The following is a 16,407-nucleotide window of genomic DNA, read 5'->3' as shown; positions in this document are numbered from 1 at the left end:
TTGAATCAGCAAAGTATCCTAAAATATCTAATGATGATTTCTATGCAGTGTATGAAATAATATTCTAGATCTATATCCTTGAAAGATTTGAAGGCCAACTCTAACAGGGTAGAGAGAATGACTGAATTACACAGTTAGTGTGAAGGCTATGAGTATTTTTTGCTTTACCTCTTCACAAACCAATGCTTTCTATTGAAAGCTGGAGTAATTCAGAATCATACAAAACAAATTCTGGTGCAGAAAGATCCCAATTTTGTGTGTGTGTGTGTGTGTGTGTGTGAAGTGAATAATATCAAATAAAATCCTCTCTGCTGACCAAAGGCATTCCAAAGTCAAATGTACCTGAATTTTCAATACTCTTACCATCAGCCATATAAGAAGTATGCCTTTCTGGACTAGTGGCGCAGATATTTTCTCCCTATCTATCTAAACATCTATCTTCCTAGCTCCTCATCCCTGTCTCTCTACCTATCCAGAAAGACTATCAATTCAAGGGCCACTTAAGGCACAGACACATTTTTAACTTTCTCTTCATGCAAGATCATCCTGGTTCAAAAAAGGCAAAGAATTGTATCATCTGCATGCTCTAATCCTGAGCACAGAACCACAAAGAAGAAAGTCTCAGGTTTATGCCTCTTATTTTCTTGGGATAGTTGTTAAGAGCCCTACCTGGAAATTTTAGAGTCAGACCACTTATGAAACTTTGGGCAAATTCTTTACACCTTTCTGTACCTCAATCTGTCACCTGTGAATGATACTTAAGCCTGGTATGGAAGGCTTGGGGAGTTAATTTATGAAAGTGCTTATGCATTATATAAGCATCCACTGTCATGGTTTTTATTGTGGTGGCCACTGTTGTTTATTCCTACCTGTGACCATGGCACTGGGCAGGTCGGCAAAGGCTTGACATCCGTGTTTGCTGTTAATTTATTTCAAGTAAGAGCTAATGTACCTTGAAGGGGTTGTGGGAGCTATTCTGATCCCTCTGCCTCTAATGCCTCTGCCACGACCAGAGTCCTCTGAGCCATTTAAGTAAGATAATTCACGTAGCTGTTCCTGACGAATCTCATCATTGTAGTCCTAGAGAAACAAAAACAAAAAAAAAACAGGACCTGATGAGTTAAAATGGGGAATGGGGGGTTCTTAGAGCTGAACAAAAACAATACAAAAGGACATTTTTCATCCATTTTCTGGAGTCTTGTATATGAAAATCTAAAGTGATGTAGAAAGTGTATATACTTTAAATTCCTATTTTTATATAGAGAAATTGAAGTTGCTTCTTTTATCAAGGAAGTACTCAGCAGGAAATCAGATGAAATGTGCTGGGATATCACTTGATGTATTAGCCAGAAAAGGAAAGACAGCAATACAGAACAAAATCGTGGAATATACCAAAGGGGTGATTAGCATAAGGAATACTGAAAAACAGCTCTCCTCGGATGGTATGTGTAAACTGTGATGGCTGCATGAGTCTCAAACACCTCCTGATGCATAAACCAAAAAGGGGTGGTCTCAAGGCCCAGAGCAGACGCTGTGTTAAAATCATAAAGAAAGACAAACCACAGAGCAAAGTTTCATACAACTGAAAAGCTGCATGATCCAACCAAACAACCTGACGGACAATACTTAAAAATAAGGGATTTCTGGCGTTCTAGCATTGGGATGATGGAAAGATAGCCACAGCGAAAGGCAAATTTCACAGCAACAACCAGAGATTCAGTCAAAGTCAAAGGGACTTTATCTTTCATCAGTGTGGAAATATGTCCATCATTTTAATGGGCCCAAAGAAATGATTGGAGTCCCTAACAATGAATACTCTTTAAAAAACAAGTATCAGTCTTACTTGTCTCTCCTTTTATTAACACACACCCCCACACCCCCCATACAATACCCCTGCTTGAATAGTACAAAATTGAATAATTGGTTATTTTTACCAAATGGCCACTGATTAAATTCTTTTTCTAAATATATGTTTAAGTGAAATCATGGTAGTGGATTTGCTAGTGCTGAAGAAAGGCCTAGAAGTGGACACTAGAAATATCTGTAAAGGGAAGGCTGACAGAAATGATGTTTGAAGCCCAGTTGTGTGCCCCCAAACACAAATATATCCTCTTACCAATGTTGTCGGTTTAGCTCAGCATGTATGTGTTACAGTAATATTAACTAAATACTTTGTATCTTTACCCACCCACTTCTGTTCAGAAAAAGGCAGGGATGCATTCAGCCTACAAGGATTTCTAATGCACAGCTTTACGTCATGCTCCAAAAATTGCCTTGATTACAAGCAGAAGTACTAGTCACTCCAAAGTATTTATCTTCTTATTTTTAACATGTTGCTTTCATGTTCATCCTCTTCAGCATCTCGTAATGGGCTCAGCACACTTGGCTGACAGAGAGCTATACAGTAGAAAATTACAGTTTCCACTGTAATATATATATATATTCCACTTCTACTTCTTAATTTTCACATTCAAGCAACCACCAAACTGAAGAATAAACATGTCTATTATTTCCTTAGGATCAGGGAAGGGGACGAATTGCTACTTCTGAGTGAACTGGCCAGCCACCATTAAAATGAAATACTAATTCTGTAATTTCCTGATGTAATAGTCCTAATTGGTAAGGGGAATCATTTTGTTTTCTTATCTGAAGAAGATCCATGAACTCTCAGGGTCCTTATTAACTGTAAAACAAGATAGATTTTCATTGTTGGCAACCCTGAAATTGAAAAACTAAGACATTGGAGATGAATCCAATATATGTAAATTCTACTTTTATGCTAGAATCAGAAAATGTAATAATGTAGATGTCGTCTCATGTATCGGATACTCATAAAGAAGAGGGGGAGGAGGAGGCTGGGGAGGAAATAAGGGGCAGGGAGGGCAAACGTATTAATCAGACAATATGAAAGAATAATTCCCAATTTGATCAGACCTCCCTGCATCCATACCTTAGAGAGATCCCATTACACTGACTCTGGTATTATCCATGTGATTTGTCTTAGCCAATTGGACAAGAAGACAGGTGACAAAAGCAAAGACTTGAAAGGTGCTTCCATACTCTGGAACTTGCCCTTTCTTGTCACTGAGACATATGCCTCCAGGTAAAGAAGCCCATGCTGGCTTTCTGGATAAAGAGAGACAATGTGGAGAGAGGCTCCAGCCACCCCTTCCCTCTTACCATCCCATCTGAGTTCCCAAACATGAGAGTGAGGTCATCCTAGACCATCCAACATGAGTCAAGTGGATGAAGACTGAAAAAACAATTCACCTTCTTGCTCCCAGAATGGGAATAATAAAGGGGAGCATTAAGCCAGCATTCTGGTGGTTTGTTTTATGCAAAAGCTAACAAATCTAGAGGGGGCTGACCAGCGTGGAACACGAGAGACCAGTCGGAGAGGCTTACTTCAGCAGGCTTTCTCCTTTCCTGTCCGAAGGAGGGTGTGTAGGTCCAGGTGTGAGCTACACATTTCTTGGGGTAGGTATAGCCCTCATGTGGCGGTAAATATAGCTAATGTCATACCCTAGTGTCACTAGAGTTTGAAATGTCTATTTAAAATACTTTATTCAGAGTCGGTGTTCACTGATCCATCTGCAGATTGGAATTTAGTGTCTAGACGGAAACATGCTGACAGGAAGAAAATCTTCATCTTACTGACATGAATATCTGACACTGTGGGTTAATTCTTTGTGTAAGCAAAACAGCTATTGTTGATATACAATCAAGTTTTCTATGAGCCTAGCTACATATTCTGTTTAAAGAAATGACCATCTTTCTATGAACCTAGCTACATATCCTGTTTAAAGAAATGACCATCTTCCAGGGTTGTGGTGGTCAAAAGAACAGGCCTCTACCTACAGATGTAATTGACTAGGAATCCCCGTTGCTCTGTTCTGAAATCTTCTTGCTCTCAAGGCCATGCTCCCTAAGAGCAACTCCTAGTCAATGACCAGATATAGTCAAAATGCTAAAATAGGGCCATTCCGGGGAGTCACGGGACGCCTCGGTCTGTGCCTCAAGGATTCTCTGACTGCCTTACTGAACTTGCTGTGTTTTTAGTTTTTTTCAAATTAATTAATTAATTAATTTTAGATGGGGGAGAAAAAAACTGGGGGAGGGGAGAAAATCTCAAGCAGACTCCCCACCAAGCATGGGGCCTGACACAGGGCTCAACCTCACAACCCCAAGATCATGACCTGAGCAGAAGCCAAGAGTTGAACACAACTGACTGAGTTACCCAGGCTCCCCTGAACTTGGTTTTAATGTCATTGCACTAGAAGAGACTAGGCCTTTCCACTTCTCTTTCCTTTAGGTCAGATATTGTGATGTGAGGGCTTCCCAGTCTTCCTTTGCTCCTTTATTTATTTATTTATTTATTTATTTATTTATTTATTTTTGTTACAAGAACATTTTCCCTATCAAAATCCTTATGTGTATAATCCCAATTTGGTATCAATGGATATACAAAGTGTTGACAAAACCAAGTTCTTAAGATTACAAAGCTGAGAGCTTTGATAAATGTATTAACGTTAATGCTGGTGTAGCTTATTTTGTTCAACAGAACTTATAATCTGATTAAATTGTAGTACTTGCTGTTCTCTTACTTAAAAATGGTTAGATACGGATTAAACATGAAACCGGTTATTGATTACCAAAAACGGTAGTAATTGATATTTTTTAAGAAAATGAATGGCATATTGCCCATGATTGGCAATGAATGGCAATTTTTTTTGACAGTTCACTTAATAGGACAATATGAAAGAGTCATGGAGTGGACAGACACAAGCCATATCTTGGGCAGGAGACCAGAACAATGTGGTTGGCTCAGGTAAACTGCAGCAAGAATGAAAATCTGGTGTGTGGTGGGTTAAGAGAGAGAGAATACGGGCAACCACAAAAAAATTTAGGAGTCTTCTACTGGTAAGTGAATGATATGATTGGGAAAGGTAGGGACAAAAGACATTTTTAACTGTAGAGATGACTAGAAGTAGAACATTAACCAGATAAAAGAAGAAATTAGGGGGAAAAAAAGGCTTAGAGGTAGAGAATTTGTATTTGGTCTTTTTAAAAAAGATTTTATTTATTTGAGAGAGAGAGCATGCTCAGTGTGGGGAAGCGGCAGGGGGAGAGGTAATTCAGATTTGAGCCAGATGCAGGACTCAATCCCAGACCATGGGATCATGACCTGAGCTGAAGGTAGACACTTAACCAACTGAGCCATCCTGGCACCCCTTGTAGTTGATTTCAATTACCTAAGGTTTAAAATGTCAAAGTGACATTAAGGGTTATCTTAGAAATTCAGATCTGGGTTGGGAGAGTAAATCTGAATGTCATCCGCACATATTTGTGATAATAGAATATGAGCACAAAGATTGCATAAGAGATTAGTAAAATAATGCAGTGATAAAAATTTTCTAAACATACTGTTAATGTAAATTTGTATCACTGAAGATGTCAGTTAACTTATTAACTACAGTATGTGGATTATTAAATATTAAAAGACAAGGTCATTTAATAAACTCAGGTTCTTCTAATTAGACACTCAAAATATATACACCACTGCATTTATAGTAATGAAGCATCTACATGTTGCAAATAAATATGGAAGAGAACATTTTTAATGCCCACAGGTAAGGATAGTTGATACTAAATATTTTCTAGGCTGAATATATTCTGTGGATTATTTTTATAACATAAATATAATTTTCTAAACCCTAAATCTGTAATTTTATATTATAGCACTTTTTCCAGTCTTCAGTAAGCACAGATCTAATTTTGAATTAATCTTTCATAACTAGAACATGAGTCTACCTGAAAATAGTATATCCAGTTGAACATTTAATTATGGCATGTTTTGCTGATGCTTCAGTTATATAAAATCATTTTTTTCAGTTATATAGAACCTTAAAGATACAAGTAAACAAAATATTCCAAATTTACCTTATAAATGTTATCTTATTAAAAAAAAATATCACCACATAGTTCATCTGAGTGGTACTGAGTTCTAAGGTTCTGCAGTCATAAAATAATTATACTATGAATGGGTGGTTGTAGTTTTATGGCATTTTTAATGTTAGCACTCAATTAGCTAGCACATACATTCACTGAAAAGTAAAGATATAAGTTTATAAGTAGTAATTATAACTTGCATTTTATATTATTTTAGTATTTTTTATTTCCTATTTGATATTAAAAGACCTTTGAGAGAGAAAGAGATAGAGATAGAAAAATAATTCCCTAAGCATGTGAAAAAGTTCAGAAGGGACCAAGAAAGGTTAAGTTATGACAATTCAGGATGAACAAAAATGGAAAAAATAATTTCCAGTCATTTGAGATAAATAAATAATAAAATCAATATTTTAACAAACATGATATAAACATATTATTTATAATAAATAAAATAATAATAAAATAATAAATATAAAAATAAAATCTTATGCATTTAACTGGTATGTGAAACAGAAATATTACAGAATTTTTTAAATAAAACTTACCCATATTTTAAATAAAGAAGAAAATAAATGTCTGGAAGAAAATGAGTTATACTTACAGATGAACCTTAATATTATTTTAGATAAGATTCAAAATTACTGGGATTTTACACTTCAAATAATAGAGAATGCTTTACAGCTTTGGGTATACCAGCAATAAATAAATCATACACACATTAAAAATAAATCATACACACATTAAAAATACCCTTTGCCTTGAAGATGAGTTATAAGGCGCTTTACAAATGCTGATGGGTTTGATCTGCAGCTTTGTTTCAGATAGAAGGGATTGAAACATTGAACTTTTAAATGAATCTATCAAGGCTTAAATAACACACACATATACAAAAACATTTTTAGGATTGATTCAAATTTTAATTTTATTTTTCCTATAATGTCCAAAAATGTTGCTTGTTTGCCTCCAAAATTTAAAAATCGCCCCCTTGAAATAATAAAAAAGATATTCACAATACTTGTTACATGTTCCTTTTGCTCAGGATGAGGCAAATTAGCCCTATGAAATAATTTCCCTGAAATTCATGCGTGCTCCTTTTTGCCTTTCCGACAAGGCCCTCCCATTGTGACGGCATATGGTGTAAACAATATACACAAAAGCTCAGAGCAGACAGATGTTTGGATGTTCCTAGAAAGGACTCATGCTCATAGTCTGCATATTTAATGTATATGCATAATTTCCCAGTTACATACACTCATGTCCATCTGTTATGATGGCATGATGCCCACATACAAATTGGGAAGATTATTTCACTTGCCTATAGATGCCAGGTGATGCCAGGTGTAGATAGGCTACCTGGGGGCACAGTGAGGGACCATTCTCCTGCCAAATTCCCTCCTCTGAGACCCTGATGGGCACTGGTGCTGCACATTTAAAACTGTGATTATAACCACTGGTAACATGTGAACGTATATTCAGCTCTACCAAGGCCAAGACTGTCAGATGACATCAGGGGAGAATGAAATGCAGACTGTAACCTGGCTGGGCCATGACAAAGAGACCTGGGATTTCCTCAGCCCCTACAAACAATTAGGTTAGGGCACTTTCACCAGAGTAATAAACAAGAAAGTCTGGGAGGTAATGGGTCCTGTGCCAATATCAAATCTGTAGCTGAATTAGACTGGGTAGGAAGCTCTTTCGGAAAACAACTAGTGCTGTGCTGGATATTATTTAGCAAAACATCTTAGGCTATTAGATAACAGCGCTTAGCCAACACGGGGTGAGTTTTAATCAGCCCAGGTACCAGGAAACCTCATTAACAAAATGTGGTCAAAGAACAGTCGATTCAGATTTATTAAGAATCTGTTTGGTGCATGACTCTGCATAAGGTCTAGATAAAGGCTTTATAAAGCTTGTTCGCCAAAAGACGTAGAATATCACAAAGTAAAAACGTGCACTTTGTATCTTGAACTGCTAGTGAAGACAATTTCTGTCACTCAAGAAAGCTTTCTCATTTTTCCCCATTACCAACTCATATTGTGCACTACATAAAAATCATCAAATAAGACAATATCTATATAGATTTCAGGCAAACATTTTGCAGGACAGTTGACTTATTTTCTATCTTATTTTATTAAACATTTGCAAACACTGGTGACTGATAGATGAGCTCTAGGAGCCAAGACCTTTTGATTGAGCACTGAAGGATTCAGATTTAGGGTAGGAGATAAATATTTAAATAATGGCAAATGAAAGATTTGGATTGTCATTCTAAAAATACCAAGTTCCATTTATTTAAATAGAGCCAAAATAACCCTATTTTCTTCAGCAAAATTCCTTGGCAACTTTACTGCACACATGAGACAGGAGCTCTTTCTGAATTTTAAGTTGAAATAGGCATTGATTCAATACTTTGGCATATATCTACCTTAATTTATGAAGACAAAAAACAAACAAACTCTAGGCTAACACAGAACTAATGATCTGTTTGGAACCATCGATCCAATGGATCCAAACTCATTTTAACAGAGAAATCATCATGATAAGGATACATTTAGAGAAGAGTGCAAATTCCATGCATAAAAAACATTATTCTGTGCATAGTTGATAGACTATGGCACATGTGGGTGATTTTTTATTAATAACCTTGTAATTCTGGGACTTCACCCAGACATAGAAAATTTACATATTAAGATAGTAATGCACCTAACCAACTAGATTTTTTTAAGTGCTTAATGGAGTTTTGCTAAATAAATCATTTTGGGGGCACCTGGGTGGCTCAGTGGGTTAAAGCCTCTGCCTTTAGCTCAGGTCATGATCCCAGGGTCCTGGGATCAAGGCCTGCATCGGGCTTTCTGCTCAGCAGGGAGCCTGCTTCCCTCCCTCCCCCTCTCTGCCTGCCTCTCTGCCTACTTGTGATCTGTCTGTAAAATAAATAAATAAAATCTTAAAAAAAAATCATCATTTTATTTATTCAGTGTATTTCTGAGCAGCATGCAAGTTCCAGACATCGATGTTGGTGTTGGAGACACAGTGGAAAAACGACCCTGAACCACAGGCCTCAAATCCCTCCAGATGACTAGATCTCTGCACCTGTTCATGAAACGTTCTTTCTAGGCAAGGAGAGAAGCCTCCTTAATATGCTCTGAATCAGTGTATGCTCAATTCATTTTTCTTTTTGTTGATTTAAATAATAATTTATTCCTGATATTATAAAAATGTTTTTAGTAGCTGCCACCTTTTTATGTAGAATGTCAAATTCTACATTTCTGTTTTATTTACTTATTTATTTTTAAGATTGATTTATTTATTTGACAGAGAGATCACAAGTAGGCGGAGCATCAGACAGAGAGAGAGGGAGAGAATGTCCAGCAGACTCTGTACCGAGCACAGAGCCCGACAGGGGGCTCTATCCCATGACCCTGAGATCCTGACCTGAGCCAAAATTGAGAGTCAAACGCTTAACTGACTGAGCCATCCAGGTGCCCTTACATTTCTGTTTTAGATAGAAAAGTATTAACTAAGAAGAGTATATAGGTGGCTCATGAGAAAAATCTCTCCTAGAAGTATTTTTTTGTTTTTCTCCAAATGAAAATACTGTAATGATTCCTTCTGTGTTTTTTAACCAGGAAAACAACATCCTACTCAGCCATGGCAACTTTTTTGAAGCTTTTTTGAGTATAAAATATGCTGTACATGCCCCTTTTTTTCTTTTGTTTAAAGTTATCCTTTTGTTTGGCTTGCAGCTACCAGTTCCTTCCACATTTAATCCTTTAAAAAAATCCTTGCCATGGTATCCTTCCTGAATATGTAATGGTATTACAGTAGAGTAGTCTTTACAAATAATTAAAGTGCTGCTTTTCCAAACGCTGTATTGGAAGCTCCGCTACCAAGTACTCGGGAGAGGAAGCCAACACACACCTGATGAAAGACTTTAGCTCCCTGGTCAGTATCTGAAGAATTGACTTGTGATATATGAGTGCAATACAATGAAGGAGTATTGGAAGATGCATCAAAATATGATGTGAAAGTTCTCACATATCCTCATGAAGTAAATTAGAATTGCAAGGTGTAAAAGAACACAGGTTTAGAGTTAGAGGAGTGAGGTGCCCGTCCTTTCTTCCTTTCCTTGCTTCCACTGCTTCTGCATCAATAAAAAAACCTCTGTTGAATTGTTTGGCTGGATTTCTCTTCCTCAACTGACTAAGGCTCTTTAATGGACTCTAAGATGTATTCACTAATCTGTGGGTGGGTTTGTTCTGCCTCTGAATGGGTCTTGAGTTGCATCCTCTCTGTGTTGGGCAGATTGTCGAGCGACGATGACTTGGGTTCTCTGTTGCCATGGGCCCGTGCAGAGCAGCCAGCATGCTGGCTTCTCCTCTGAAGGGGGACAGCACACCTCTCTGTTCTCAAACTTCTCCCAAGATTCCCTAATCCCACCTGCCATCTACATGGTGCTCCTCAGGGGCACTGGAATCCACTAAGTCAGGCAGCCCCCTCTCCTTCTCCACACAATGAACATATACCACAGGTTGTCTGAACCAATCTTTTTGTAGAAAGGATTCGCTGCAGGAAGCCACTAGATCCTCTCAAAAAACATGGGACTGATGGGCCATTTCCAGGGCTCCTTTCAGGAAGATTTCTTGGATCTCTTCCATCTCTAACCCTGCATCTGAAAGAGGAAAGGTAATGCCTGCTTTCTTGGAATCACGTCCAATATCAGGTACTTCAAGACCATTCGGTTTCCCTACCAAATTACTCGTGTCTGTCAAGCCCTTTCATCAAAACCAAGGGTGTAGTAGTATTAAGAATTAGCATTCATGGGGAGCCTGGGCGGTTCTGTCGGTTAGGTGTATGCCTTGGGTTCAGGTTGTGATCCCAGGGGGCTGGGATCAAGCCCCACGTCCAGCTTCCTGTTCCGTAGGGAGCCTGTTTCTCCATCTTCTTCCACCTCTCCCCCCACTCATGCTTTTTCTCTCATAAGTAAATAAATAAAATCCTAAAATAAATAACTTTCCCTCATCCCTTTCTCACTCTCTTTTAAGATTTATTCTGCAAACTTTGATTGAAAGAAGGCAACCATTTAATTGTTCTATAAAGAACATGCTCTGGGATCCAACAACATTAGTTCTATGTTCTGTAATGAAGGTTATACTTGGGTTTGTTTTCATCCCAATGGGAGACATTATAGGCTCTCAAGAGGTGGAGACCGGCCAAAGGAACTTCAGTTTTGCTTTATTTCCTATGAATTGCAGCATCAAACAACATCCTCATACTATCTACAATGCTTCTGTCCTTTGCCTCGGTTACCATCAGCACAGACTCATACCTCTCACAGGTAAGGACAGAAAGCAGGATTTCTACGGAACTTGTACAAACCTACAAGGCCAGGAGCCAGGAAGGGAGCATCTGGGACTATTGCATTCTTCCATGAAAAGTATATTATTATTAAATATAGTACCACTACAGTATTAATATAGAAAATATGCTTATTTGTTTATATATTTGTTCTAAGTGCTGCAAATATAGTGAACAAAATGGCCCTCCTTGAACTTATCTTCTAAAATGGGAAAACAGACCACAAAAAAATGAACCAGGAAAATGTGAGCTCATTTCAGATGGTAATATGCTATGATAAAAAGGGAGAGGGCAACATGACCGAGGGGCTGCTTGGAAAGGTTGGTTTAGATGGGATGTCAGGCAAAGCCTTCCTGAAGAGATATACTACGAACTGAGACCTGAGTGTAAAGAAGCCTTATAGAGAAGGATCTGAATCACTAGTCTCTCAGGTGGCTGGAAAGCAAAGGCCATGAGCCAGGAAGAAGCTGAGTCTCCTTAAGGAATGGACAGAATTCTGGCACACATATGTCAAGAATTTAGTGAGCATGAGAGAGGTCTGGTAAGTAGGCAGAAGGCAGACCATGCTGGCTCTTCTTGGCTTTATTCTTAGTATAATAGAATAGTTTTTAAATGGAAGTGAAATAACCGGTAGTTTGTCTTTTTTAAAAGATTTATTAAAGAGACAGCATGAGAAAGATAGTGGATGTGTTTCCCTCATCTCTCTCTATTCTTAAAAAAGGAAAGCAAATGTTATTTGTAAACAAGGAGACTTTTTATTTTTATTTATTCATTCATTTATTATTATTATTATTTAAAGATTTTATTTATTTATTTGACAGGCAGAGATCACAAGTAGGCATAGAGGCAGGCAGAGAGAGAGAGGAGGAAGCAGGCTCCCTGCTGAGCAGAAAGCCTGAAGCGGGACTCGATTCCAGGACCCTGGGATCATGACCTGAGCTGAAGGCAGAGGCTTTAACCCACTAAACCACCCAGGTGCCCCAAGAAGCCCTTCTAAATTGGGATTTTTTTAAAAGTGTGATGTGATTCTATCCCATACGGATAGCTTGTCTTTAAAAACCCTGCTTAATAAATAAATAAATAAATAAATAAATAAATGCAAAAGACATGATCTGTTTCTCATAAGAGGAAACATAAATGTCCTTACATGACGTCCTTTAGGGATCAGATAGAAAGGTGGAAATTTGGTAGAGGTGAAAAAGAACGATCCAGGAAGATTAGAACATATGAAGTCATGAAAAGTGACGAAAAAAAGTGATGGGGTAGAATAGTCAATAAAGCAATTTCCCTAAAGCCTCATGTCTGAGGTAGACAGTAGAAGGGTGTGTGGAGAGTGCAGGTTGGAAGAGCGGAGGTTTGTGTCTCAGGATAATGAGTACTCACAGAATGGCATCCCCATGGACAGATTTTGGAAGGATCACTCAGGAATGTGGATGAGGGACTGAAGTCAGGGGAATGTCATTCACTTCTTCTACAGAAATTCAGTTACTGGAGGGGACTTTTAGAGCCATCTGGACCTGAGACAATGAAGGTTGGAATAAGGGCAGAATTCAAGTTTTGCTCTTAAACTAGATTCGGGCCATTGAACAAGTCATTTCTGGCTCTATTTCTGTAGAAAATAAAAAAGTGGTCAAAATAATTCAGTTAAATAATGCCCGAGCTATCTCCACAAGACTTCCTCATGAAGAAGTCTGCCATGGATCTCAAAAGGAGGACAGACTACTCAATTTTTACTTTCCTACTGCAGGATCGAAATACAGATGATTCGGGTGCTGTGTGCACAAGGAAATGTAGCTGTATTTTTGTCTCTTTATGTAATAATTTCTTCACAAAACACATATTCAAATGATACTTTGCTTTGCAAACCTTCTCATTTCATGTACCTCTTTACTGCAAAGTCATTGAAACAAAAAGAAATTAAAAAATAGTACCAACAACTCCTCTGGAGGGAGAAAGAAAATGCTTTAAAAAGAGATTTACACTCTGGTTTGTTGTACCAGCTTTAATGCTGGTCAAGAATATGAATTGCTACTGGAATCTTAGGACTCTAGTGGCAGTAAAGGGCTTTTGTGGTTATTAAACACCTCAACTTTACTCAGGCATTTAGCAAACCACAAAAGCCATTAATTGGCTGTCTTCTGCACTATCACGGATATTGCTTCCAAAGCATCAGTAAGTACAGAGCAGATCTATGGTTCTCTTTCCTTTATCACCCTCCAGACAATTTATAGATTAGAAATACATAACCAAATCTTGATTTTATAACGAACAAAAACATTCTTCCAAGAGGTTTGATTTTCATGGGTTTCTAAAATACACTTAATTCTCAACTTAATTAGCCTGATCCTTGCAAGTCAGCCATATTGAAGTTTAGACTTTGATATGAGGGATTCTCATACAATCTTCTTCTACAATGCTTAAACAATACTTGTATAACTTTATTATTTTAAAGACCTTTATTGTTCTAAAGTATTGATGTGTGTATAAGTGAAGGTGTGCGTGTGAAAGCAGGGAATTCAACTCTCACCAAATTGCTTTTGCTATTTCTCTAAATTATTTGCAACACAACTGAAGTTCTGGGATGCCAGCAAACTTCCTAGCTATCTCATCTTCTGTTTTATCCTATTTAGAATGTAATTGCATTTACATATACAAATAAATACTGGAAGAATTGCCAACTCCTGCTTAACTAAGCTTTACAAAGAAAGTTTTGTTTTGTTTTTTTTTTAAAGAATTTATTTATTTATTTGAGAGGGAGAAAGAGAGAGTGGTGGAGGAGCAGAGGGAAAAGGACAAGCAGATGCCTTCTTTTCAAAGATCCCGAGATCGTGACCTGAGCTGAAATCAAGACTAGAACGCTTAACTGACTGAGCCACCCAGGGGCCCCTACAAAGAAGTTTTGTGCTCGGAATCAAATGCAAATACTGATTTGAAAGCTAATAAATAATCTGAAAAATAATGCAGGGTAAATTTAAAAAAATCAATCAGGATTTTGAGACAAAGAGAAAACAAGTCAGGTTGGGAAAAAATATTTGCAAAAGCACATCTGATAAAGGACTGTTATCCAAAATACACAGTGGGTCTTCAAAACTCAATCATAAGAAAATAAGCAACTTGATTAAAAAATAAACAAAAAATATGAATAGACAATGCAGATTAGAAACAAGCATATGAAAGCAGGGTCAGCATCATATACCAGTAGGTAATTCTTAGTTTAAACAATTTTTGGCCATGTACCTATTAAAACGACAAAAATTCAAAACACTGATAACACTAAATTCTGACAAGGATGTGGAGCAATAAGAACCTTTATTTATAGCTGGGGGGAATACTTAATGGTACGGCTGCTTTGGAAGACAGTTTGGAAGTTTCTTATGAAAGCAAATATACATTTACCATACCATCCAGCCATCCTGTTCCTTGGTATTTACAAAAGGATTTGAAAACTTAGGTCAGCCCAAAAGCCTGCACACATGCTTGTAGCAGCTTTAGACTACATACTATCTGATTCCGACTATATGGCATTCCGGAAAACGCAAACTATGGAGATAATAAAAGGATCAGTAGTTCCCAGGGGTAGAAAGGAGAGGAAGGGGTGACTGGGTGGAGCACAGAGGATTTTTTTTTTAAAGATTTTATTTATTTGAGAGAGAGAGAGACAGAGTGAGAGAGCATGAGAGGAGAGGTCAGAGGGAGAAGCAGACTCCCCATGGAGCTGGGAGCCTGATGTGGGACTTGATCCCGGGACTCCAAATGTGGGACTCCAAATGTGGGACTCGATCCCAGGACTCCGGGATCATGACCTGAACCAAAGGCAGTTGCTTAAGCAACTGAGCTACCCAGGGGACACTAACACAGAGTATTTTTAAGGCAGTCAGACTATTTTATAGAATAGTGAAAAGAACGAGGTGCCAGCAGATTAAGTGTCTGGTGAGGGCCTACCTTCTCTAGTTTACAGACCATCTTTTTTCCTTGGAGTCTCTTCTACAAAGACACTAATCCCATTCCCGCGGCTTCCACCACTATAATCTAATCACCTCCCAAAGGTCCCACCTCCCAACACCATCATCTTGGGGTTAGGTTTTCAACATATGAATTTGGGGGCGGGGAGGGTAAACATTTCATGTATAGCAATACTCTGTTATACACGTATCAGAAGCCATAGAATGTACACCACCAAGTGTGAACCCTAATGTAAACGATAGACTTTAGGGGACAATAACATGTCGATGTCGGTTCATCAGTTGTGACAAATATGCTACTCCAGTAACGGAGGTGGACAGTGGGGGAAGCTACGCATATGTGGGGCCGGGGGATAAAAGAGAACTCTTTGCACTTTCTGCTCAATTTTGTTGTGAACCTAAAACTGCTCTCAGAATCAAGTTTATTAAAAAACCAATCAGGGTATTATTTTGATAGCATGATGCTAGGAAATAAAGACAATATTCATCAAGGTGAAACAATTTATGCAAGCTTCAAAAATCATGGTGCTACCCAATTATTTCTTTGCTCATCACAAGAGGTAGGAGGCTACTGAAAGCTCCTCTGTTATGCACTGCCAATCTGTCAGGAGCCGTAAGTGCATCAGGAGCAGACCAAATTCATCTTTATGGCACCTCGGTGAATGATGGAGGGTTGGAGGATTATTACCCCCATTTGCAGACTCAGAGGTTAAATGATGAATGTGAGGCAAATCACAACCAGGATTTCGTGGTAAAAACATTTTAAATGCCTTACATCCCTCATCTTTATCCCAGTTAAATTATTCCTTTTTTAGTTTCTTCTAGGTCTGAGAACCCGTCAGCCTGGACCTATTCTAGAAATTAAGCACATTGCAGTCAAAAGACCATAGATTTCTGAATCAGAGCTCCAAGTCCTTTGATCTCCACATTATCATGGGGTGTATGGGGGCCGTCCTTCTGAATCATTGTGGGTTTTTTTTTTTTAAGATTTTATTTAGTTATTTGAGAGAGAGAGAGAGAGAATGAACAGCGAGATGGGCAGAGTGGGGAGATTTGAGCAAAGAGCTTGACGTGGGGTTCAATCCCACCACCCTGGGATTATGACCTGAGCGGAAGCCAGACACTCAATTGATTGAGGCAT

General features: G+C 38.1%; 1 protein-coding gene across 2 annotated transcripts in view; it reads right to left on the bottom strand.

The window, feature by feature from the left end:
* KHDRBS2 (KH RNA binding domain containing, signal transduction associated 2) overlaps positions 1 to 16,407 on the bottom strand; it is a 573,828-nt gene that overhangs the window by 187,847 nt on the left and 369,574 nt on the right. For both annotated transcript variants that reach the window (XM_059399029.1, XM_059399028.1), the window contains exon 5: positions 953 to 1,080. In XM_059399029.1, coding sequence (XP_059255012.1) covers positions 953 to 1,080 — 128 coding nt within the window. The remainder of the gene's footprint in view (positions 1 to 952; positions 1,081 to 16,407) is intronic.

The sequence above is a fragment of the Mustela nigripes genome, chromosome 5, assembly GCF_022355385.1.
Source record: "Mustela nigripes isolate SB6536 chromosome 5, MUSNIG.SB6536, whole genome shotgun sequence".
Lineage (NCBI taxonomy): Eukaryota > Metazoa > Chordata > Mammalia > Carnivora > Mustelidae > Mustela > Mustela nigripes.
This window is presented reverse-complemented; position numbering and strand designations above follow the sequence as displayed.